The sequence below is a fragment of the Ochlerotatus camptorhynchus genome, unplaced genomic scaffold (assembly GCF_037179485.1).
Source record: "Ochlerotatus camptorhynchus isolate MF236.1 unplaced genomic scaffold, CSIRO-AGI_Acam_v1.1 ptg000086l, whole genome shotgun sequence".
Classification (NCBI taxonomy): Eukaryota; Metazoa; Arthropoda; class Insecta; order Diptera; family Culicidae; genus Ochlerotatus; species Ochlerotatus camptorhynchus.
In genome coordinates, this window is record NW_027040576.1 from 3066584 (window position 1) to 3090602 (window position 24019).

Below are 24019 nucleotides of genomic sequence, written 5' to 3' on the forward strand. Positions count from 1 at the left end.
CGCAAAAATTGGATGACTACAGTGGGCTGGGCACGTCGTAAGAATGCCGCACGATGACCCAGTGTAAATGGTTGTCGAAAGCGACCCAACAGGAATAAGAAGACCTGCGGACCCTTCGCAGACTACGAGGCTGGCGACGTGTGGCCATGGATCTAGTAGAGAGGTGGACATCAAGGCCTTAGCCTGATTGGTAAGTATGATCGGTGAACGTCATGGTCGTGGATATATGCTGTACAATAAACAATGTGAAGTGTGCAACAATTGGCAAATTACCCTACTTGTTCTTCTCACAAGAAGCCTCATGCAATTGTGATGTTCCGTATCATTTGAAAAATTCTGGAACCTCTCCAAATACGCGTCTTCTCACCAATCACAATAGGTTTTCTTAGTGACAAAAAACAAGCGATGATACTGATATACGACCATGCATCACCATTGTTAACGTATAATAAACAATATGATATATCTTTCTGGTTCCGCTTACTAGGGGCACGATGGTACATTCAAACCTGCGTCCAAATTAACTTTTGTTTACGTTTCAGCCGTTTGGTGATGATGTGGGTTGGCTGTAGCTTAAAACCTCGGGGATGGATCCGGATATCACCAATATCATCGTGAGACACTCGATCTGTCCATTTCGGTCAGGATCTGAGTGCCCTGGACCACATTGGCCATATCTGGACATGTTCCCATTGCCCCCCGCCGAAGGACCAGTTTCTAGCTTGGGTCAAAATTCATCATGCGCCACCATAAATTACATGAGAATACGAAAACAAGATCAATGGTAGATTTACTGAGTGTCCAGGACCACATTGGTCGCATCTTGTGGTGCCTTGCTAATGAGAACATGTATTGAACGTGTGTATCGTTGGTAGCTGTTTTGACGCACGGCAAATCAAACAATATTATTCAACGCGTGTACCACATCAGTCCCCCAACAAATATGAACACTTTCCTTTGATTGATACGGATACGATAACTGATTCAAAGTTGTTTCATACTTCTGGGGTTGCATATAACTCCAAACTTGCCTTACTTCTTAATCAAGTAAGAAGGGTCCGATCTCACCATACGTGGATACATTCAGTTTTTTTTTAACTAAACAATGTTTTGCAATGACAGCTAAATTTCTTGATGAAATGAATTCATTTATTGATCAAATGAATTGATGATAGTATTTCAAAATTGCTTGAACTCCATGCAAACTAATAACTAGAACCTAGTGGGCATTCAAAACTATCAGGGAAAGCAAACATAATGTTTCTTTAAAAAAAAAATCCGTGGGTAAAAAAAATATAATTTTGGAATCATTTATTGCCATTTACAGCTGCTCCTAATATTTATTTTTCTTTTCAACTGAACAATGAATTCCAGAACGGGAGAAATGGGTTTTTTGATTAAAATGCTTTAAATTTGAACATTCTATGTGTGCAACTGCCATTCCAAACTCGCCTGCAAAAGCATCCATTGAACTGAAGACACATCGTGACACTTACTCTCAACAGATACATGTGTGAAGGCACAATAAAAATCTGTTCAAAAGTTTGTTCATTTTAATTATTGTACTGTCATCGGGTATATTTTATTTGTCTAATGCAACTATCGAAATGGAGTTGATCAGTTGTGAATTTCTAACAAGATGCACATATTTCTGACATGGAGACGCACGGTTGTTCAGTACGTTTGAACAACCGTGCATCATTGATAAACTGCCCAGTCGGACTCACCTCATCTTTCTCCCTGGCGATCGTCGTCATCGAGTTGCGGTAGATGTTCGGACAGGACGACGCCTTCAGCCGGTAGCGGGGCGTGTTCAGCAGCGCTCCTCGGTAGTGAATCGAATTCCGGTGCACTCGCATACCCTTCAGGAAGTGGGAATAGCGCAGTGAGTGATTGTGCACATTACCTCGTTTGAGACCTCCTTTTCTCTCTTTCGGTTTCATCGTTTCCTGTTTGGGGACCACCAGCGTGACTGTGGTGTTAACGTTCGGGTTGAAAATTTCATTCTCGTAGACCACGTCCAGCGAGGTTCCACGGAACGACCGTTGATTCTCTTCGTCCTGGTTGTTCTTCAGGGCTAGGCATGTTTCGTCTAGGGACCAGGTGCTTCCTCCTCCGCGGGATTGCAGTTCTTTCTGGCGTTGGCAGCTGAGGTAGCCTTCGTCTAGGGAAGTGACACTGAGGGTTTGAAGCGAGGCTTTGAGACCGAGACTTCCGTTTTCACCATAACCGGTACTGGATACCTTCTCGTACGTGTTGAGCGATTCTGAACTGGCGAGCTTAGCGTTAGGGGTTTTCGAATCTTGGACGGGAGATAGTTCTTCCTCGAGTGGTCGGAAGGAATGGTTCGCGAGCATAGCTTGCCGTAGGGAACGTCGACTTCCGGTCAGGGGTTGAGCGATGTCGTGATCTTTGATGAACGTTGGCAGTGTTAGTTCACTTTGATACTTTTTGGCGCTTGCCGGATCATCCGGTGGGATAGTTTGGTTCGCTTCGGTGTTTACGTTGGTGACCAGGGTATCCAGGAGGTGTTCTTTCGCAACGCCCGTTTCGAGCAGTTTCTTGATTTCGTCCAGACAGACACTGGAGTTGGAGAAGGTTTGGATACTTTGCGATCGGCTTTCCAGTTTGTTTTCCTCAATCATCCAATCAGGATCGCGCATCAGGGCACCCATAACGACAATGTTGAAGAGAGTGCCGGCGAGGATCAACGTGGTGCCACGCCAGCCGAAGGTTTCTATCAGATATTGCGTGAGGGGAGCATATAGGAACGTACCGATACCGGTACCGGAGGCTCCAATTCCAGTGGCAAATGTTCGCTTCTTGTCGAACCAGAAAGCGATCGAGACGACTACGGTGACGTATCCGACGCCCAGGCCCAACCCGGATAAAATTCCGAAGGAGAAAAAGAGCTGTTCCACCGATTGACAATACGATGAAATAGCGAAACCGATCGTAGCAATCGTTCCTCCTATCATGGTCATCTTGCGGCACCCGTATCGATCTACCAGGCTGGACATGATGGGACCAACCAGTAAAGGCACAGCAATGAACAACGATCCGATCCAGGCGGTTTTTGACTTGGACTCCCCAAAGTAAGCCAACAGCTCGGTGTAGATTAGCCCGAACGAGAACGATACACCGTCCATGATGAGTGAAACCATTAGCGACGAAAACACCACCACCCAGCCATAGCCACCATCCGGGATCTTCGGTTTAGGCTTCCGCAGCGGTTCGTTGAACGACGAGAGAATGGAGTCTGCCTCCGAAAGTTCGGAGTTTAGGCGGTGTTTTCTCCGATTGGGATCAACTACCGTCAGCTGGGATATGCCCCGATGATCGTCGTCGTCGTCATACTCGTCATCCGAAAGGTTGCTGAACGTGACTTCATTTGCGTTGAGCAGGGTCGTTTTAATTGCTTCTAGTTGCTCTTTTCCGAAACGAGTGTTTTTGTCGTTGTTATTGTTATTGTTGTTGTTGTAGTTGTTGTAGTTGTAGTTGTTATTATTAAGCTGAGTGTCCGTGTTGTTTCGGAGGATGTGGCACTCGTTATTGGGGTCAGTGATTTGAATTTCGACGACCATTTTGACGCTATTTAAAAACCAGTGCTGTCTGATTACAACGGAGGAGAAAGCAGAAAGATATTCGTACAATTTATCACAGACAGCTTTCGCTTTTGCTTTATAATCGACCTCGTAGGAGTTGACGTGTGACCTTCAGGTGTGATTGGCGTGTGCCGCTCTGTCTGTGCCGTGTGTTGGTCGTTTTGCAGGGAATAATTCAGATCTATTAATAATCACTGAACGCCCGATCAGGATGGGCAACTGGTTGACTGCGTTACCTATTAGAAAAGCTTCCAAATATCAATGGCTATCCCACGTTGCTGACAATTGGCAAAGCACATCTAGACTTTGATTGCGCGCGTGGATTACTCCGTACGAAGTGTGCAGTAATAATGCAATAATGCAATTCGTAGCAGCAAAACAAGGGCGGCGCGTCAGCAGACGACGCACCTGCGCTGCGATTGTGTCCAAAGCTCTCTAAGATCAAAACCGTCCTCGTTCTCGTAAAGCAGATTCAAAACGTTCTCAACGGACGCGATCTTCCGTTGCGACTAACGGTCCCAGGAAGGCGACGACGATGGCGTGCTTCTGCTTGGTTTATTGCTTTTTCGCTCGCTACAGATATTTACGGTTGTAATTGACTTTTGTTTTGAACTGCGCAATACACAAACACAGCTGCACCGGACGTCGAGGATCGTACTGCTGACGCTTACTTTGTAGATCGAGTCACGCGCACGGTTATGCTCCTATCTGGTCTACACGGCAACGGTGCGAATGGTTCTCTGGCGGGTGGTGGTGTTGTTCATCCGTATTAACGTCGATAAATTACTCTGCGTCGATCTAAGACGAGGGTCCTTTGGGGAGTAACGTTGACAGTTGCTCACTTGGCTGGGAAAGTCTTTTGTCCGGGTGTGATACATAGGTCCCGCGAATAGCAGATTCAAATCGGTTAGCACTGGTTTACTTCTCATCAAGCCGGTTACACGCCGGATTGGCGAACACACTATTTTCGTTAGTCGGTGTATAACACGCACACGCGAGTCAATGTTTTTCCTTGACCCGAAGGGATTATTAAGGAGCCTAATCACTCCGCAACAGAAGCACTTTTTTCACTCACTCAGACGAATACCTCTTAGCTCACGGTTGCACGATCATCAGTCGTGTCAGGCTTTTCTTCCTGCGAGGCCCACCCACATTTTTCCAGAATTACGACACTCACTCAAGTTGCCCACAAGCTATCGTATCGAATCACTTCTGAAGAGTCCACAACTGATCCCTTTTTGGACTACCACGTCGCGCGGCTGCAACCGAATGAATAACACTTCTCAGCTTTGGCTGTTCAATAATATCCCGATAGTGACGCGCACCTCGCTGCAGCACTTACCGCAGTTGATTGAATTTATTTTTAACGGAATCTGCTTTGGTTGCGCTTGGCTCAGCTGTTCTGTTCCGTTCTGCTCGATACGGGTGGCGTTCAGTGGGGGGAAATGCTGCGATCAACTGCGTTGACGTCCAAGGTACCGTAGTGTTTGGGTTGTTATTTTGCGAATTGAGAGGGAGCGTTGATCCGAAAATAGATTCGCTGAAATGGAAAGAAAAACACAAATTAGAGTGCTATTATTGGCGTACGGGGCGTGTAAACAAAATTTCGGCTCCCCAAGACGTGGATGCACGCCCTTTGGACATTAATTGGATTATCGCTGTTCCGGGGCCAACACCTTCAAGGTTGGTAATTACATGCCTTCTGACGGTAATGAGCTTCACTTATTTTTGAATTAAAATTCCATTTTTAGTGATTTGGTCGCGCTGCAGTAATGACCCGATTTTGCGCATCATACTTTTATCTTTCAATAATTTTACATAACCGTAATTCCAAATGTTCAAGATGTATAAGGTAATGCAATATGATGCAATAAGACTGCTAGGCGCATGGGTTTCGTAGAACATTATAAAAGATTTACAAAAATAGAGCTGGCAAAATCGGGTAATTACTGTATCTGCAATCAAAAACACATTTATGGGATGAGATATTTAAATAATAGCATCTACATAGGTTCGAATAAGATTCAATGCCAATGCCAAATCCCAATTAATTTCGGTATTTGATTCCGGCTCGTGCAATCTCTATACATATTTTGGTTTATGACCTACAAATTATCTCTTAAAGTCCACAGCAATGTTATTCTTACCCTGGCTGATTAGTGGTGGCTTACTGTCCAAAAAATGGGGCTGTGAGATAAGCAACACTTTGCGAATTGCGTCTTACGTTACACGTGATTTGAGTTGAGCTTTCCGTGAACCGTTAAATTTGTTAGCGCATTTTAAATAAATTTATGGCCGTCACCTGAAATCCCCATTTACAAAATGGGACATTTATTTCAGTTGTTTATTTAGGTGCATGGAACAGAACCAAGTACAGAAATCCCTCGAAGTGGTGCCGTTCATCCACTGCTACTTCACGAATGTTTATTTGAGCTGAATTTTTGTATGATATTAAATAGTGTATAGTAAATAGTGGCAGCCGCGAAAAAGCGAAGGATGGACGGGTCGAAATCTTCAAATGCATATATCTCCGAAAGTAAAGTCTAAATCGTGATTTTAGGGGTGTTTGGATGATCGAAATCATTAAAAGCATTTATCTCTGTAAATAGTGCATTTTAGGGGAGCTTGGAAGTTCGAAATCTGGAAATGTATTTATTTGCATAAATAAGGCCTAAATCGCGGTTTTGAGCTATTTCGTTTTTCGATTCTGTGTTCCATTTCGCCTCGTCCCATTTCTAAAGTAACATTTGAAATGGGCCTATTTCCAAAAAGTAAACAAACCAGAAAATGAATTTTAAATTTTGATAGTGGCGGTCATTTTCATTTATATTTAAGAAAATTGAAGTATTTTAGGCATTTATATTGTTCACAATAACAATAGTAACTTTATCTCAGTAAACAACATCCAAAATATACGAAAAGCTTTCAAAAATATATGAAAATCGATAACAATATAATTTCATAAATTAATAAGCCTTTTTTGTGAATCTTTCAATAAATAGGCCCGTTTTGTTAAGCCGTTGTGCTTGTCATCAGAAATGGTAGGCCCTTTGCAAAGCCTTTTCGCAACGTCAAATAAATTTAAAACAAATCATCGGTCCTGCCTCAAGCAGTACCCAACAAACAATTTTAGCTGTAGATTAGCTTATACAGCCAAAATTTGCCTTATGCAGCTAATTTTTGCCTGTATAAGCTAAGCTGCAGCTAAAATTGTTTGTTGGGTAGGGCCATAGAGGTAACTCTAAGACTAAAGACTGGACTCGGAAAAAAATGAGACACACAAAAATGATCACCAAAAATTCATTTTAAATCGGATACTTCTCAAATTTTCAGGGTCCCGACATAACGTGCTCAACTTTTTGGCTCAGCTCTGGTACTCTGTTAGGTCCCAAGCTAATCGATTCACCCCTCGAAAATCCACTAACCCCTCATTTTATCTGTCAAACTTTCATAGCGAATCAAAACAAACATTGCGTAGTACTAGAATTACGATTAGAATGGGGTACGTTAATCGTTTGCTTGGGACTAATAGGCTAGTCAATTAGTGAGCCAATTTTAAATCGTTAGTTTCGTATTGATTGTTGGTAGGGCCTAGCTTTGGTTTGAAATTTTTCAATCATCGACCCTTCTACGTCACTAGGCTTATCAATTAAATGAAATAAATGCATGGTTGGCCGTTTGAGCGTACGGGTCTATTAATGAATCGAAAAATTTCGTTGATCGGCCGTTTCGAAAATCGAGTTATTTTTAATGATTTTTCTCGATTATGCGGAACTTTCCTACACGATTAGTAGCTATCAAGCGGTGCTAGAGAATGGTATCAAAACCCGATTTGTTCACGTTTTAGACATAGGCCCGTTTCAAATGTTACTCTAGATTTCGTTTTTCTCCATTCCATATCCAGCTTTCCATGCTCGGTAATGGCGGCCTGTTTGTATGAATAAATGTATCCTTCACTGTGTTATCTGGAGGTTCGGATTTTGACCTCTTCCTTTCCCTCTCCCAGGAACAGAAGAAAATGAAACAACATACGCCCTCCAGTTAGTGTCAAAAAGCACAGTGAAGGATACATTTATTGATACAAACAGGCCGCCATTACCGAGCATGGAAAGCTGGATAGCTTTTTGACGTTTAATCGGCGCACACTACTGTACCATTTAAAGCGAACGAGTACAAGCAAGAACGAAACAGATTAGTGGGAAAACAAACCGTCCATTCATCCATGTGTGCTAGATAGAGAAAGATGATTAAACGTCAATAAGGTCTATGCGCTAAATAACGTTTGACTAACTTTTGACTGAACGGTGTGCAGATTAGCGAGTTTCAAACTAAAAAGTGTTCAAATTAATAACGGTCAGCTATACTATATAGCTATAATTGAAAAAATCCGTTTTTCACACTTAACTTATCAGAAAAAATTATGAGTTTTTAGCAAATTTGGTAATTCAACAAAATTTGAAACATTGTTGAAGAATCCACGCTTCGCTTTAAAGATATTGAAGAGATGAACTAGCCTATGGCTAAAAATCTCTATAATAAAGTAACAAAAAAAAAAAATTTAAAGATATTGAACAAAAACTATGAAATTCAACACATCTTTCAAAAACTATATCTACGATATTGCATAATATGATAATTTCTTGAAGTACATTCTAAATATTTTTTTGCAGTAATGAATATTTTTCAAATTTTATATTTTTAAAACAAGTACTGAGGATCCAAGAGTTAATTCATTCGTAATTTTTTTTAACGGGAATTAAAGCATTTGCACTATTTTTTTTTAGTTTTGTGACCAAACATCAGTATTTTGATTTGGGGTTACTTTGATAATGCACGATGAATGTAGAAAAAAATGCCTGAAACGCAAACATTTTAGCTCTTTAAATATGGAACTTTGAATGAGCATATAATCAGAAAATATCATAGGCAATGAGATTACAACATTGAATTTGTGATGGCTATATCGGAAATACATTTCATAAGTGATGGTTTGAGTGCTTTTTCAAACAGGCGAAAAATATGAAAATTGTTTTTTAATATGTTTGTAAAATATGTAACACATACTATACACAGCAAAAAATAAATTTTAATATTACATCCAAGAGGATGCACTTCAATCATGTCGAAAATCTCATGTAATTTTTATGGCCACACAAATAAACAAATGCAGTAAAAGCAGCGTAATGTCAGTTCATGCACTGTATTAAAGATAATTTTGTCCTTTTTGGCCATATTTCTGACACGATTGAAGTACATCCACTTTGATGTGAAATTAAAATTAATTTTTTGCTATGTATAAAAACTACATACAATATCAACGGAAACACCCTAAGCTACAATATGTAACCAATATTTTTAATTCAGAAAAAGCGCAGCGAGTAAATTTAATCTTTATATTATACTATCAAAGTTACCCGCATTATCAAAGATACCCCGTTTTACGGTACACTTGAATTATCATGGTTGATTAAAATATTATAAAATATATAGACGACATTTTAGGCCGTAACTCCTTGGAGCGTTTGATTCGTTATTAATTTTGTGAAATTCAAGTTCTTTTTAGAATCAATACAATTTTTGTACTATTTTACTTTAGATTTTATTTAAAAGCAGTGATCTAAGATGAGTTTGGTGAATCACCAACTCGAACTTGCCCTAGAACTATATTATGATAATTTTCTTCTAGAACCTTGAGAAAATAGGGTTTAATAGAATGATCCTTGGAATAACATCTTGTTTTCAAATAGTGTGAAAATAATCCTTGGATTACTCCTGGAAAAATCGCGCATTGTCCGAGGGGGGCGACACATCCAAATCTCAATTTTAGATGCTCAAAAAATCTCACACTAGCGAATCAATCTTCGAAAAATCTTCTTGTATTTCTCGCATATACTTGCATCGCGCATCATTTTTTGCAGGAAATCTTCAGAATCGTCATCAATATTTTTCTATCTACTCAGCGTGCGAGCAGCTAGCCACAGCACAACATAATATTTCCTGCAGCGTAGATATTTAGAGTCGTCCCCCTCGGCATTGTCCGGAGGCCAAAAGCGACTTGGGGGTTAATCAATGGGGCTTGTTTAATCAAACCATTTCAAACGTTATGTCAGTATTATTCGGAATCTGCTGCCGATATTTCAGCACGAGCAAGGGCGTAGCCAGGTTTCGAGCTAGGGAGGGGCGAAAAAAAAAATTACCATGGAAAATTTGGCCGAATGCCATTTCACCGAACGCCATTTCCTCGAAAGCCTTTGTGTTGCCGAGTTTAGGGGGGGGCAGTCGCCCCCCTGCCCCTATCTGGCTACGCCTATGAGCACGAGCCTTGCCTAAAGCCCTACAGTAAAAGTATGGACGTATGTCAAAAGTTGTTCCAATCGAACCGTCAAAATGCAGCGCTCGATTGGATGCTCTCGATTGGAGCAGCTTTTTTCAGTTTTGTGGTGACAGTCGTCGATACATTAACTAAAGGGCTTTAGCCTTGCCTGGATTTCGACTTTTGTGTTCGTCTTATTATCTACCTCGTTCTCTGTATTTATGAGCTGGTATCTCCCAAAATCATGGCGTCAACCGGAAGAACCAATTGCCATTCGATTGACTGTTCCGTTTTAGGTCCGATGTTAGTTCAGTTAGTGGCGATTTGTACCAGAAATAGTTCTTCTGCTGGGTACCGTCCCAAAAGCAACCTAAACCTAAAGTTCGGATTTTACTTGAGAAACGAACTCAAAAGTTCACATCTGGTTCAAATTTAGTTCCGTGGAACTTTCTTGCTGATTAACAAGGTTGCAAAGACTCATTTCAGCTAAAATAATGTTTTTCGGAATAATAAAACCAAAAGATGGTATGATGGCATGTTTTACTTGTAACTTACAAGAAGAGGTTACATAGTATGCGTTGGAAACATAAAACCTGTAAATTTTGCTTTCTATGAGTCACAATCAGCGATTTGCCGATCGCTGAGTGAGTGAGTGAGTGAGTGAGTGAGTTTGTGAAAAATCGCTGATTGTGACTCTCATGAAGTGAAATAAACAGGTTTAATATGTCAAACACATTCTTTGCAACCTCTTCTTGTATCCTACCTATTCAAAATTTGATCATGGCATCTAATTATTTCATAATTTAGAAAAACATTGTTTTAGCTGAAATGAGTCTTTGCAACCTTGCTGATTAACAAGGCACTACACGTACAAACAGAACTTAATGCTCTTTAAAGTACCGCCAATATTTATTGGAAACTTGAAAGTTCAACAGAAGTTTCCGTTCAATGGAACTGTGAAGTACACAAAAAGTAAATGAAGAACTTGTTTTGAACCTCTAACACAAAGTTCAATCTAAGTACCAACCGTACCTTTAAGCAGCGCGAAAGTTCACAACTACGCCACAGACAAACAGACATAACTCTTTGAAAAAGTTTTTCTTGAAAACATAATATCTCAAAACATATGACCTCAGTAACGATATCTCTCGGGCTTCTCGCGGAAAACAAGCTTGCTCGCTAGCTCGCAAACAATATTGCATGCGCTGCGGCGAGTAGTTCGCGGAACTGATAATATTCAAATCAACCGTTAAATGCATGAACGAAGATACACAATGAAGTGTTACGTCTGTTTGTCTGTGACTAAGCTATGTTGAACTTCTAAGACTTTAAAGTACACGTAAAGTTCTAGATAAGACCTTGCAACAACTTAAAAAATATAAACAAAGTTCGAAGGAAGCTCGACTTGAACGTTGACTTGAACCTACTTGAACTTGTAAGCAACTTTAGAAATGTCAATTTAAGAAATGTTGTTTACGTGTGAAGAGTGAAACGGTGTTCTGTTCAAAAACTTGGCTATCTATACAAAAGCGTAAAATTGATTTTTCGAAAACGATAAAAAAGAATGGCTTATTGTTTTATCACCGCAATACACTGTTTGCAAAATGGGAATCCGGTAACAGTGTAATATATTGTCTTGTAAGTTTTTTTTTAAAGCAAATACCTAGGCAAATACTCTTATTTACTTTACAGGAAATCAACAGCCTACCACATCTAAACATGCTCCGATACAAAAAGAAATTGATACAGATCTTCCAAGAAATACAGCAACATCCGAAGAAGTTAAAACTGAAGACGACGACAGTGAAATTGAGGATTTTTTTTTTGGGATTGACGACGACTCATTCGATGATTCAGGTACATCAGGTGCTGGTGGAGGTAGGGGTGCTGTTGCTACATACTGAATGGTCTGAACATTTCCTTCAGAGATTGTCTCAAATGCAGCGGGTGGTGGTGGTGGTGGGGTTGGTGTTGTTACTTGAGGGAGGATTTCATCCCGAACACTCCCTCTTACTTTGATGATGACGGGGGTCGGTGGAGTGGTTGCTTGTGTTGCTAGGGAGACGGGTGTGTCTGAAAGATATCGGTTTCGCGAATTTTGTGTTTCCTCTTATGTTGGATTAGCTGACATACGTCGGACGATGATTCTCTTCAATTTATCTTGTTCTGCGTCACTGTTCGCATTTGGCCAGAGCAAAATGTGTCCACTTTTTAATTTCCGCAGCCATTGATCTGGAACGACCGACAGCTCCTTACAGCCTCGAGCGTTCAATTCAAAATACATTATTTTATTAAATGTTATTGAAGTTTGCGTTCCACTAACATACCTTGATGATTTTCTGAATAAAACAAGTCGCACAAAAAGTAAATTTACTAAAATTAAGTCAAATTATTTCGTACTTTTCGACGTTACTGAAAACTTCTGCGGAAAACAAAACAAGCTGTCAAATGTCAAACGGCGCAAGTTTACAATATGAACTTATGAACTATGAACTTTTTAGCAACTTTCAAGTTCAGATAGGGTTCTACAGGAACTAATCAGAGACTTTGAAGTTCAAAAAAATTTTTACGGAACTTGAAAGTAGATTTGGCTACTCTGAAAACCATTATTATGAATGAAACCAACACATCGAGTAAAATCATATGATATTCCACTTCGTTCGCATAGAGCAGTGGTATGTATCTCGGTTTTAAAAAGACGGACTTGAGTTCGAGGCTTGTGGTAAGTTATTTAAAAACATGTAGTTTAAAATAAATATTTCAGTGTTCACTCGGCTGTCGACAAAAGCAGGCCACTCTGGATGTGTGCTACGCGATCGCCTGTTTTCTCGGCAGCAACCATTGTGTGGTCCTCCTCATTGTTCTCCATCAGCAGTTCTTTCGGTCGATGCGTAGTCGACTTTGGAAAGCAACCGTTTCGTGATGAGTGTGTGAGTGCTGACCACGTTTTGCGTCCATTGCTGCAATGGACGCGCTCTGACCCTCGTTGGCGTACTACAATTTGCCATACAATGAAACTACTGGAAGCGGCTCCAGTTCTGATGGAGGAGGCTTTTTGGATAGCGGAAGATAAAGTCTTTATTGTGTTGTACCTTTTGACTATAGTTTTAAAATGTATTGTATAGTGACCAAGAATCCTCGGCTCTGTAAAGTTAATTCGGTTGAGCCTTATCAAATAAATTAATAAACAAAAATAAATATTTGACTATATTACAAACATTTATCTCCCACGACGACGCAGTAGCTCATAATAAATTAGAAGAGAACGTGGTAATCGGCAAAATAAACGATATATTGTTTCTGTTTTGGTTTGTTGATTTCATTCAAGTTTTCTTTTTGGGCTGAATAGCATTCCCTCCAAAAGTTAAACGAACCTTTTGTGAACTTTCAAGTTCTCTTTAAAAGTGAAACAGCATTCTGTTAGAAGCTGAAACATCGAATGTGAACTTGGAAGTTCGGTTAATTACTTAAAAAGTAAGCTGAATAGAATTCTCTTCATAATCCTTCGATTAGCTGACTAAGCCAAAAAAGGACTTTCATCCGAACTTTTGGTTGCTTAGGGATTTTTGTAGGTTCAAATCTGGATACGTACGGATTTTTAGCAATGTTGAAACTATTCATAGTGCAACACGTTTTTGTTGTGGCCATGTTGATTCATGTCTGCTATATGACAGTTGTATCGTTTGCTTGCAATGGTCTCCGACGTCGAGATGAGGTCCAAGTCGAAGATTATGCCCCGATTGATCCTGTGCAATGTGCTAGCGTTTAACATATTTTGGGGAACAATAGAAGCTAGATTTCTGTCAGTTGGTTTCCCGGAGCCTACCCTGCTAGCCGGATACCAGGACTCCACTCTCTGCATTCGATCCCTTCCCGCCAGCGACCAGCAGACATCCCGGTCCTGCGCTTGAGTCGAGAAACGGGGTTTTCCGAAATTGTTTGCTCGACAACGGACACCGTTCGCACAGCACACCGTTCTTACGAAGCGCTACCTCTACTGCTTCTTGACCACCACCGAGACACATCGTGGATAGCACCAACCGGTGGAAACTAACGATTTTAAATTGACTCACTACTTGACTAGCCCATTGGTCCCAAATACATCTTTAAGCGTACCCCATTCTAGTCGAAATTCAAGTACTACACTATGTTTGTTTTGATTAGCTATGAAAGTTTCCTATGATTCGAGAGGTGCAGCTTGGGACCGAAGATAGTACCTGAGCTAAGCCAAAAAGTTGAGCTCGTTTCTTCGGGACCTTCTGGTCTTAGAGTTACCTCTATGATAGCACTGTGGAAGCCCCCGATTTCTCTGACTTAGTCACGCTTACTTAAGCCAGCGCTCTGCATATTCGTCTCGGCTCTGAGTGTAGATGTAGGTCGGGGGTCTTCCAACCAGCTATTACTGGCAAATATATTGACGATTCAGCCTCTCCTCTGCCTGATACCACTTCAACTTCTAGCTGTGTTTCCGGTTCTGCGGCCTCCGCACTAGCCGCATCATGTCCAGCATGAGATGTCTGTCTACTACCAGAACGTCGGTGGTATAAACCGTGATGTTAGCGGCGTCGGTGGTGTAGTGGTAAGCGAGAGGTAATACCCCAGCAGGCCTGGGTTCAATCCCAGTCGGTGCCGCCGGGATGTTCTGAGGCATAACATTTCTGATCACGCCTTCCTTCTGAAGGAAAGTAAAGCCATTGGTTCTCGGTTCATGAGTTGATGAGTCGATAGGTAGGGTCCTGGTGTGGGAGCTGCCTCTCTGGCGTCGGTAGCATTAGTGCTCAGCACGGAAAACAAGATCGACGGAAAACAAACCAAATGAAAAAAATCAACTGTGATGTCGACGATTTTTGCGTAGCTCCCTCGGATCTTTGCTACGACATCATTGTTCTCACGGAGATATAGTTTGATTCACGCACGCTCTCTCGTCAGGTGTTCGGGACGATTACGAAGTTTTCCGTTGCGATAGGAATGCTACTAACAGCCGAAAAGTTTTACTGGCTGTAAATTATAGGTTTAAAGCGATGCTATTAGAAAATAATGCTAGGATATGCTTAGAGCAGGTGTGGACGTCGATCAAACTGGGCGATCGCACCTTGTTTCTCTGTGCGGTGTACTTTCCTCCCGAGCCTTACCTCATCGAAACCCATTGCCAATCGGTTTTCTCTGTTCTGGATACCGCTAGAGCAAGCGATGAAGTTATTGTGTTTGGTGACTTCCATCTCCCGGGGATTTTATGAAAAAAAAAGTAGAGGGGTCTGTGCCTAGGGGCACGAACGGGAGCTTGACGTAGGACCGATAGGGCACGGAACAAATGTGAAGAAAATTTAGCTCTTTTAATTGATCGATCATCTTATCCTTAACTCTTTCCGTTTTTGATTTGTAGGCGTACCAAATTTGTAGTATTTTTTTTTTTTCAAAGAGAAAGTTGATGAAGAGAATCAATCAAAATCACTTCCACCCCTGCTTCCAAATTTGGTTACAAGATTACAACTCTGGAGAGCATTTTGTGTGGTCGTTGGGGGCATGTGGTTCTGAATATGGATATACAGGCAGATAAATTCTATTCTAACTTTTTACTGTAATAAGCTTGTTGGCCCAGAAAAGGGCCGTTTTGTTGCCAAAGTTGGTGATGATGTTCCTCCGAAACGGTACAGAGTTCGTCTGTCGCTTCAAAGCGTAGACGACATCCATGGCCGTGGCGTGTTCAGTATAGGTGACAGCATTACGGATCACATTTTCCAAGAACACCTTCAGCACACCTCGTATTTTCTCGTAAATCAGACCGGAGACACGTTTGACACCGCCACGGGCGAGCCAAACGACTGCTTTTGCTGCTTCTGCTGTCTGCTCACCACGGCGTCCGAAGCGAAAATGAGTTGAGGCTAGACAGCAGCACTTTTTTATATCTTTTCAGGTTAAAGTAGAATGATGTGCAACCAAGTGGTACTCGACTATGAGGACTGGGTTTGGGAAGAACGTTTAACAGTGATAAAATTATCACTTTTTATGTGTACATTGGACAACGCTTGACATTACCACTTTTTCAATAGCTTCTTGTTTAAAATCATCAGTTGCTAAAGATGCGTAGAAATATTTCTGATCGATAGGTGATAAAATTATTGAAATTGGTCCAGGGGCAGCTGAGTTATTAATGTTCAAAATCTTTCATAATTTTGTTTCATGTTCCATTTTTGGTTTCACAAAGTGTACCCCCATATAAAAATGAAAGTCCTACGTAAAAAAACTCGCAACGGTTTCCTCTATCTCTCACTCTGTTATTCAAACGCTTCGCTCCTTCTGGACAATTACTGCTCAGCCACTCTTTCTCAAATCAATCATGTTATTAGCCAGAACAACCGCAGTTTGGATCTTTGTTTTGTAAGCGCCCAGGACATAGCTCCTTTCTTAAGCGAGGCACCCACTCCTCTGGTGAGACTGGATCGTCACCACCCGCCGCTACTGGAGACGTTCAGTACTAAGCTGATGCATGATTTTAATATTTCACATGCCACCGTTTATATTAAGTCCGCCGCTCAAACTATTTCCAATGTCTTGGCATATGTCATTGACAGACACGTTCCGAAAAAGAATCATCATCATACAACCCATCCACTATGGCATACGAGTGAATTTCGTCGACTGAAATCCATAAAGAGAGCCGCTTTTAGGAAATTCACCAAGCACCGCACAGTATCCCTTCAAGGTCACTATGTCTGCAGTTTGGATTGCAGAGAAAGCTTAAATCACGTCCCAAGCAGTTTTGGAAGTTTGTCACCGAAAAACGACATGAAGCAGGTCTGCCGTCGCCTATGATACATAATATTAACGTGACCTCATCTACGCAAGATATCTGTCAGCTGTTCTCTGAAAAAATTGCTAGTGTCTTCACGGACGAGAAACTGAGTGACGACAATGCCCGACTGGCTGCCAGTTTAACGTAATACGTACCACTCTCTGGCCAAACCATGAGCAGAATTGACATCAATACCGAAATGTTTTTCAGGGCTTTCTCGAAACTCAATTGGTCGTACAATCCGGGTCCTGACGGAATTCTACCTGCGTTTCTCAAAACGCACAGCTGTATGCGGATTACTTGAGATGGATAGATGAAAAATCTATTCCGAAATGACGGAGTTATGATAGTTTTAGCATTTTTCACCACCAGATGTTGGCGGTTTTAGAGGCCTTTCTTAGCTCAGTCGGTAAAGGCAGCTATAAAGTAAGACCATGCTGGAGGTTGCTGGGTTCAATTCGCGATCAGGTCTAGAAATTTTTCGGAATGGAAAATTTCTCGACTTCGATTGTACTTGCCACACAATTATACTAATGCAAAAATCGTACAGGGATCGAAAGCTTTCAATTTATAACTGTGGAAGTGCATCTAGAACACTATGTTGAGAGCACGCAATAAGCTAATATGCGATAAGCAATAAGCTTGAAATGCGAGGAAGAAGTTCTGAAGAAGAAAACTAATAATAAGAAGAAGAGTATGAGGCTTAAATTTCACTTATTTAAATTTGTATCCATGCCAGATACGCATATTTCATCTACAATGGACAGGCATTGTCAGTGCATATTCATACTGGTATTGACGCTGATGATAATCGCACATTGTAGACAAAATATGCGTATCTGTTACGTTTGTAACCATATCTCACTAAGCGGAATCAACATCATTTTCCTTTTACTTTTATTGTCTATATATTTTCACGCCATTTATAAACATATCGAAACAATGCTATATTTTTCAATTATATCACACCCTACCCAGAAACGGATCGGTATTGAATGAATGCAAATACCAGTTTACCCTTTGTAACAGCCCAAAATATTTCAATCAGTAGCGTCTGAAAATATCAGTTATGTTCCGGAGATTTCTGCGATACAGTGTTATTTCGAGAATTATGTAATCAATTCTACTCCCTGATGCCATGAACAGCAAATGTATTGGTTGATTTCTTACACTAGATGCATGTTTTCTTACAGCAAATGTAATGTAAGTTCTGTAGCGTACAAGCAAGTTTTTTTTTATAGAAATAATATGTTCATACAAAACCTTCATGAGGTGAACCGCACTAAATTTGGGAAAACAAACTTTATTAAATTTTATTAAAAATACCTTCCGGCGGCCACAGAATCTGTTCATGCGGTGAAACATTACAAAGCCTGCATGCTTTTTATGCAAATCTGTAATAGAATCTTACATTCCCCAGATGGCTCGTAGTCGGCTATAGAATTGAAAAAGAGTGTAAGCTAAAAACCATTTAGCGAGGAAATTGTTGCAAATTCAGTGTACTAGCTGAAAATGGTATGGCCATTGCCTTGATGGAAAAAAAAATACACGACTAGCGTACGAAAAAGATTTCTGGCTTACAGTAGTCCACCGATTCCTAGCAGTTGTTTTTCGAAAACATTTTCCATCAACACTTTTCCATGTCTACTACCTACCTACTCAGTATCCTCTCCTAAAACATATTCATGACATCGTGAATGAAAATGTCTTCTGCTTGCACGCTTTGTACGCTTGCGCTGAAAGGAGACACAGCGGTAGCCGCCGGCTGGACCATAGAGATATAGGGAATGCAACAACACACGCTACAAGTTGCAGCCAGTGATGAGCTTCCCAATGTGCGGGTGTGCGCAAGTTTGAAAACTGCAACAAGTGTACTTTTGACAGTTAGTGATGAAAGATGGAAGTGCAATTTGTTAATGCAGGAGTGGTTCGCCTATCGATAGCGGCACTGTTCCTTACCGGATTCCGTCGTGATCCATACCCTTGGATACAGCACAAAAACCAAACCGGAACAGACGGCCAAGGAGTAGACATCGATTTTTACCCGGATCTGTACCTAGCCCAAATATTGGGTCCAGTTTTAACTTCCTTACTGATAACGTGCAACGTCAGTGTAAGCAATGTACGTGATCTCTACAGCATAATTCACCCACCAGTTTGCTTGTGCTACGCATTGGGATGCATCCTGAAATACTTTCGAGACACTCTCCCCGTGTGCAGTTTTGCGTTGGAAGCACTCCGGGATAGCAAAGTAGCTCTCTACTTTTATCAAATCATCATCTACAGCTCCAGTAGCGATCGATACTCGTCCATTATTTATGGCACTGTAGCGCAGAGCTTGGGCAATGCGTTTCTGCAGTGGATTAGCTTTGAATCGAAACAGGTTTGGCCAAACACGCAATACTTCATGGATCTGGCCATTGCGATGGTTCATTATTTTCTATTTTGTCCACGTGAATCGTGGAAGCATTCCCTGGAAGATTCGTTTGAAGAGAGCAATCGATATGCGTTCCGTGAGTTTATAGCTGCTGCAGTTTTCGGAGTCATATTGCTATCGTCGGTCAGCAGTGCTGTTTTGCAATGGTATATTCTTGCTATGCTTGTTTTCATGCAAATGCTTAATCAAACTTTCTATTCTAGGTTAGTGAACGGCAACGAAAAGCCACTGAAGCCATTTTTTCCACTCTTCGTGGCATTCGAGAACAGGGATTTCATCTGGAATACACTTTTCAATGTGCTGACTCCAATATGCTTGCAGCACAGTGTGACTTGTTTCAGTGTTGGCAAGAAATGGATTGCTTGTTTTACATTTAGCTGTATCTCCCTGACGATATGTCTGTTGTATGTCCAGACACACAGCATGCTCTACCTTACGATGGTGACCATGTCGATGATGTCGTTTTCATTTGGAATGGCTCTGGCACACTTGGTTGAAATCTGTTCTAAGGACAAAATTGTGCTACTGCCGGCAGCCGTGCTTCTGACCGTTCACATGGCCATGTATGGCTTTGGAGGGCTGCTCAAGTTGCTGCCAAAGGCCTGGACGTTGAAGAATACCGTACTCACTGCGGTGTGGGTCATAAATGGATCATATGCGATAGCTTTGGTGATTGCCAATGGACTACTTGCGATTAGTTCCTCCCGTAGAAGAAGGAGAAGAATACGTAGAATTATCAGAACAATTGACGTGTAGAATAGTGCATCTATGAAGTATATGCGAAATAAAAGGAAGCAAATGGCATTTTATATTTGCTTTGATTGATCAAATTGATTTATGCAAGTAATAGATGGCAAGAAAGTCTTTAACTCTTACGTGTGCGTTTTTCGATAAGCGCCTTAGTAGCAAAGAGAGGAAAATGTAAGCTTAGCGATAATTAGAATGGTTGACAATGATGTCAATACTGCAGCACCTTTCGCTTGGAAATTTAACCCTCTACTGCCCATTTTTTATTACGCGTGGTTTCTTTCAAAAGCTTACAAGGCAATATAAAAATGATGGAAACTATTATGATCTAGATCAAGTTTGTCTGGAGCAGTTTTTGAAAAAAAAAAAATTAATAAGAAAAATCTAATTGGGTTATTTAGGGGTATTGAGGAAAATACTTATTCGTAAGCTGCATTAAAAATGGAACTGCAATCCTAAATTTCATCAATTTTGGTACGCTGGAACTATTTTTAATAAGTGCGATTACACTAGCTAGAATCACCATCCTACCGCCCCTCGCTGGGGCTTTGTATGAGAGAGAGAAGTCAATTTATTAGTTTAGTGTCAAACAGCGAAGTTACTATTTTGCATTAAATATTGATTTAAAAATTGAGATGAAAGTCTATGGGTTATAAAAATTAATCGCTGTGTTCAGAAAACGAAGCTCTTTCAGATTATGTAGGGGAAAAGTTGGCTTCGGCAATACCTTAACCTATTATCGTCAGGAGGTAAACAACGTCATTGAGAGCTCAATTTTGGCATGTGGATACATTGTCTTTCAGAGCAACTATTGGCCAAATTTGAGTGCGCTAGGACTTTGTTAACCCCCCTGACGATAATAGGTTAAGGTATTGCCGAAGCCAACATTTCCCCTATAAAATCGATTTTTTTTTTCAAAATTAAAGAACTCATTTGTAATGACGAATTTTCATTATGAAATAAAGATCATTTTTTTTTCAATTGAATAATTCAGTAGGTACTGGAAATCATGTAAAATATTTGTTTAACAAATCTTTACAGAGTGATTTTGTAACAAATTTATTTAAAATTTTCATGTAAATGATAAATAATAATATTATATATTATTTTTTTTTATTATGGTCACTTTAACGCTCTTGGGTCATTCGTGACTTGTCCGGGGGTGAGATTTGAACTAGTGACTTTGGCGTGAGAGGTATAAATGCTAACCACTACGCCGGGGTCGCCCCCAGAACCCTCACTTCTATTTTTACGTGATTTCTATTTTATTTTATTTTTTCAATTTTCTTTAATGTAGCATTTTCAATACCACCATGTTTTGTGATTTAAAAAGAAAAGTTTCATTAAAGTTGGCTGCAATTTGAGATCACACGATCAAAAATAGAGGCGCAAAAAATTGCGTTAAAAAACTGAGCGTGGATTAAATGGTAAACAATAATTAAGGTATTTTACAACCATTGGCACAACATTTTTTTAAACATTCGATTTCTGTCCCAGCTCTTTAAATTTACCCCACGATGATCGCAGTAGGCCGCGCTGAAAGCTGACGTGTTTTTCTTTTGCTGCGTATTTTTCGTCAGCGAATTAAATATTTATTGCTTTAAATTTGCTTATTTGTGTGCTGCAATTTAGTTTCAAGTGTTCATCAAGTTATCATTTAGTGATATATCGTGTTTTGGCTGTGTTTGCCTTGAGTGACTCGGTTGACCTTAAATCTAACCTAAATCTACGACGTAGCTTCAGTTTCATTGTTCGGTGTCGAAAATTGCCTCCCGGGAGCCCGGTTCTCCGAGTTAGGATGTCACATTTTCGACGTGTAGTTCTGTTATATTGAGAGATTCGTCACCGTGGGCGAGTTTGAACCCGGTCCGGTTGGTGAATTAGGCCGTAAACGTGATGATAATGTGTCCGTCGCGAGTTTTGGTGGTGATTCGGGGGCCGATGTTGCCGTGAATCAGCAAGTTTTCCGCTATCGGTGTCGGAGATTGTGAGCAATATGAAAAATGTCTCGCTGGATACGCCCAAGACTGGTGGCCGCAAAAGGTTCCTGGGGAAAGCACTAGACGCGAACCTCTTCCCAGATGACCATGGCAATGCAAAACAATTTGTGTTCGTCGAAGGGAGTATTACAACAAAGGTGAATCACGAAATGTTATGCAATGCGTAGAGAAAAACAAAACTACGGAACCCATGGATTGGAGGATCAAATTAACATGGTGAGACCAGTCCAAATACTTTTAAAAACATAAACTAAATAGGTACGTGCCAAGATTAAAAAAAAAACATTTTGAAACTGGAAGTGTGTGTGTAATACTAATATCCAATTGATAGAGGTAATACATAAATGAGGGGGTTTATTGTAAGTAAAAGTAACCTCGGAATGGGCATAACTCTCCAGACATTCTGAAATGGGTTGCTGGATCTGCAATAGAGCTATCACTTTCTAACTCCCGAACTAAAGCTGGCTACAATGACCATATATGCGACATTGAAGAGAGAGTTCTTCCATAATAACACTGCCGGCCAGTGGGGGTTAGAGGGAATACACACACACACACACAGCTCTTTAAATTTACCCCATCAAAAGGCGGGTTTGGAAAGTATAACCCTCTACATAGAGTGAAAAATAATGTCAGCATTCGTTACAGTTTCTCTATAAGATCTACGAAACACACACAGAGTTCAGATTACCAAAGTCGGTAAAATTTTACTGGGTTTTTAAACAGATGAGTTTTCAGTAATCAATCCAGTAGTTTTTACTTTTACTGAAAACTCCGTAAATTGCAGAATCTCTGAACTGTCTAAAATTACCGTTTAACTCAGTAAAATAATTGCTGGCTTTTTCAGTAATTTATTTGTTTGCATTTTTTTGCTTAATTTTTCGGTATTTTTATTTTATTTTTTTGGTGAATAAGTCAGTGAATTCATCAAAAAAGTTCCATACAAAGGGAGGATGAAAATTTATGTTTTTTATTAGGGGACTGAGTTTCAAGTTTAACGCTTCATCATGGTGATTCAGCCGGTTGGTTGGTGGCTCTCTCGGTGTGCCGGATTGCATGTCCATGCATGGAGCTAAAAGGCAATGTTAGTGAGTGTTTTTCCTTCAAAATTATTGAAACATCTGGAAGTCGATGCTGGAGTGCATAAACTGCGCAATTCCGTGGTAGTTTCTGCACTCCTGCGTTGGCTTCCAGATGTTTCACTTATTTTCACAAAGGTTTTCTATTATAACACAGCGAATTCCGGGGTCAAGTGCGCGAAGTGATACGGAGCAGGATGATGCAAACAAGTTCACTTACTGAAGAGATCAGCAATTTTGAATTTCATTTGATGATCATTCAGTAAATCATAATGAATACTGAAAACTCGGTACTCTATTTTACTGAGCTGTAGTCATTCCCCGTAATTCTGTTATTTTACGGAAAATTCAGTACTTGCTATTACCGTATTCAGTAGTTAGTCGCAAAAGCTACTGAACATCAGTAGTTTCATTGAGAATAGCTGTATGTTCGGTATTTTTTGTGATTTACAGTTCGAAAACTGTAAAAAAATTACCGAACAGGAAAGCCATGATTAAGTGTGCAGGTTCAAAAAATTATCAGCTAAAGGGTGTACCGTTTAAAATCCGCACACACTCTGTGAGTTGATTTCATCAGGTGCGCAAAAGTTTTCAAAATAGCGACGAAAGAACAGTGCGTGCGCGAAAAAGTTTTGCACGAGTACTTTGAGAATAAGGATCTGTCGCATCGTGCCGTCGGAAAAAAAGTTGGAAATCGTGAATTCCACGGTGTCTGGTATCATAAAACGGTTCAAAGAACGTCTGACTGTTGATCGGAAGCGAAGATCCGGAAAAAAAAGCTGTCAGGTAAACGAGAACGATCACAAACGCGTGATTGGGGCCTTTAAACGGAAACCGAACGCCTCAGTTCGAGATGTGGCTAAAAAGTTGTATGTGAGCAAGACTTTCGTGCAGAATACTAAAACTCGAGCTGGACTACGCACGTTTAAGGTTCAGAAGTACTCAAACCGTGACGAGAAACAGAATACGATCGCAAAAAGCCGTTCCCGGAAGTTGTACGATCAGAAATTAATGAAACCACACTGCTGCGTAATGGATGACGAGA

At 40.6% G+C, this 24019-nt stretch overlaps 3 protein-coding genes across 4 annotated transcripts in view; 2 read left to right on the forward strand and 1 right to left on the reverse strand.

The window, feature by feature from the left end:
* Window positions 1-24019, reverse strand: part of chk (chaski) — a 67912-nt gene that overhangs the window by 14812 nt on the left and 29081 nt on the right. The window contains exons 2-3 of one of the 2 annotated variants that reach the window (XM_065218446.1): window positions 1728-5145; window positions 1497-1532 (exon numbers count right to left, since the gene is read on the reverse strand). In XM_065218446.1, the coding sequence (XP_065074518.1) occupies window positions 1497-1532; window positions 1728-3584 (1893 nt within the window). In that variant the 5' untranslated portion in view covers window positions 3585-5145. The remainder of the gene's footprint in view (window positions 1-1496; window positions 1533-1727; window positions 5146-24019) is intronic. The other variant, XM_065218447.1, reaches the window with a different exon arrangement.
* Window positions 1-24019, forward strand: part of LOC135698457 (uncharacterized) — a 202774-nt gene that overhangs the window by 8835 nt on the left and 169920 nt on the right. The window lies entirely within an intron of this gene.
* LOC135698430 (uncharacterized) lies at window positions 18258-19909 on the forward strand. The gene is made up of 2 exons (XM_065218407.1): window positions 18258-19294; window positions 19352-19909. The coding sequence occupies exons 1-2, from the start codon at window positions 18609-18611 to the stop codon at window positions 19902-19904; spliced, it is 1239 nt and encodes a 412-aa protein (XP_065074479.1). The 5' UTR covers window positions 18258-18608; the 3' UTR covers window positions 19905-19909.

What these genes read in the sequence shown, in the direction of transcription:
- LOC135698430 (XM_065218407.1), top strand. Translation starts at nt 18,609, where the DNA reads ATGGAAGTGCAATTTGTTAATGCAGGAGTGGTTCGCCTATCGATAGCG. An exon ending in AGCAGTGCTGTTTTGCAATG is followed by an intron (nt 19,295 to 19,351) that starts GTATATTCTTGC and finishes TTTCTATTCTAG; the next exon opens with GTTAGTGAACGGCAACGAAA.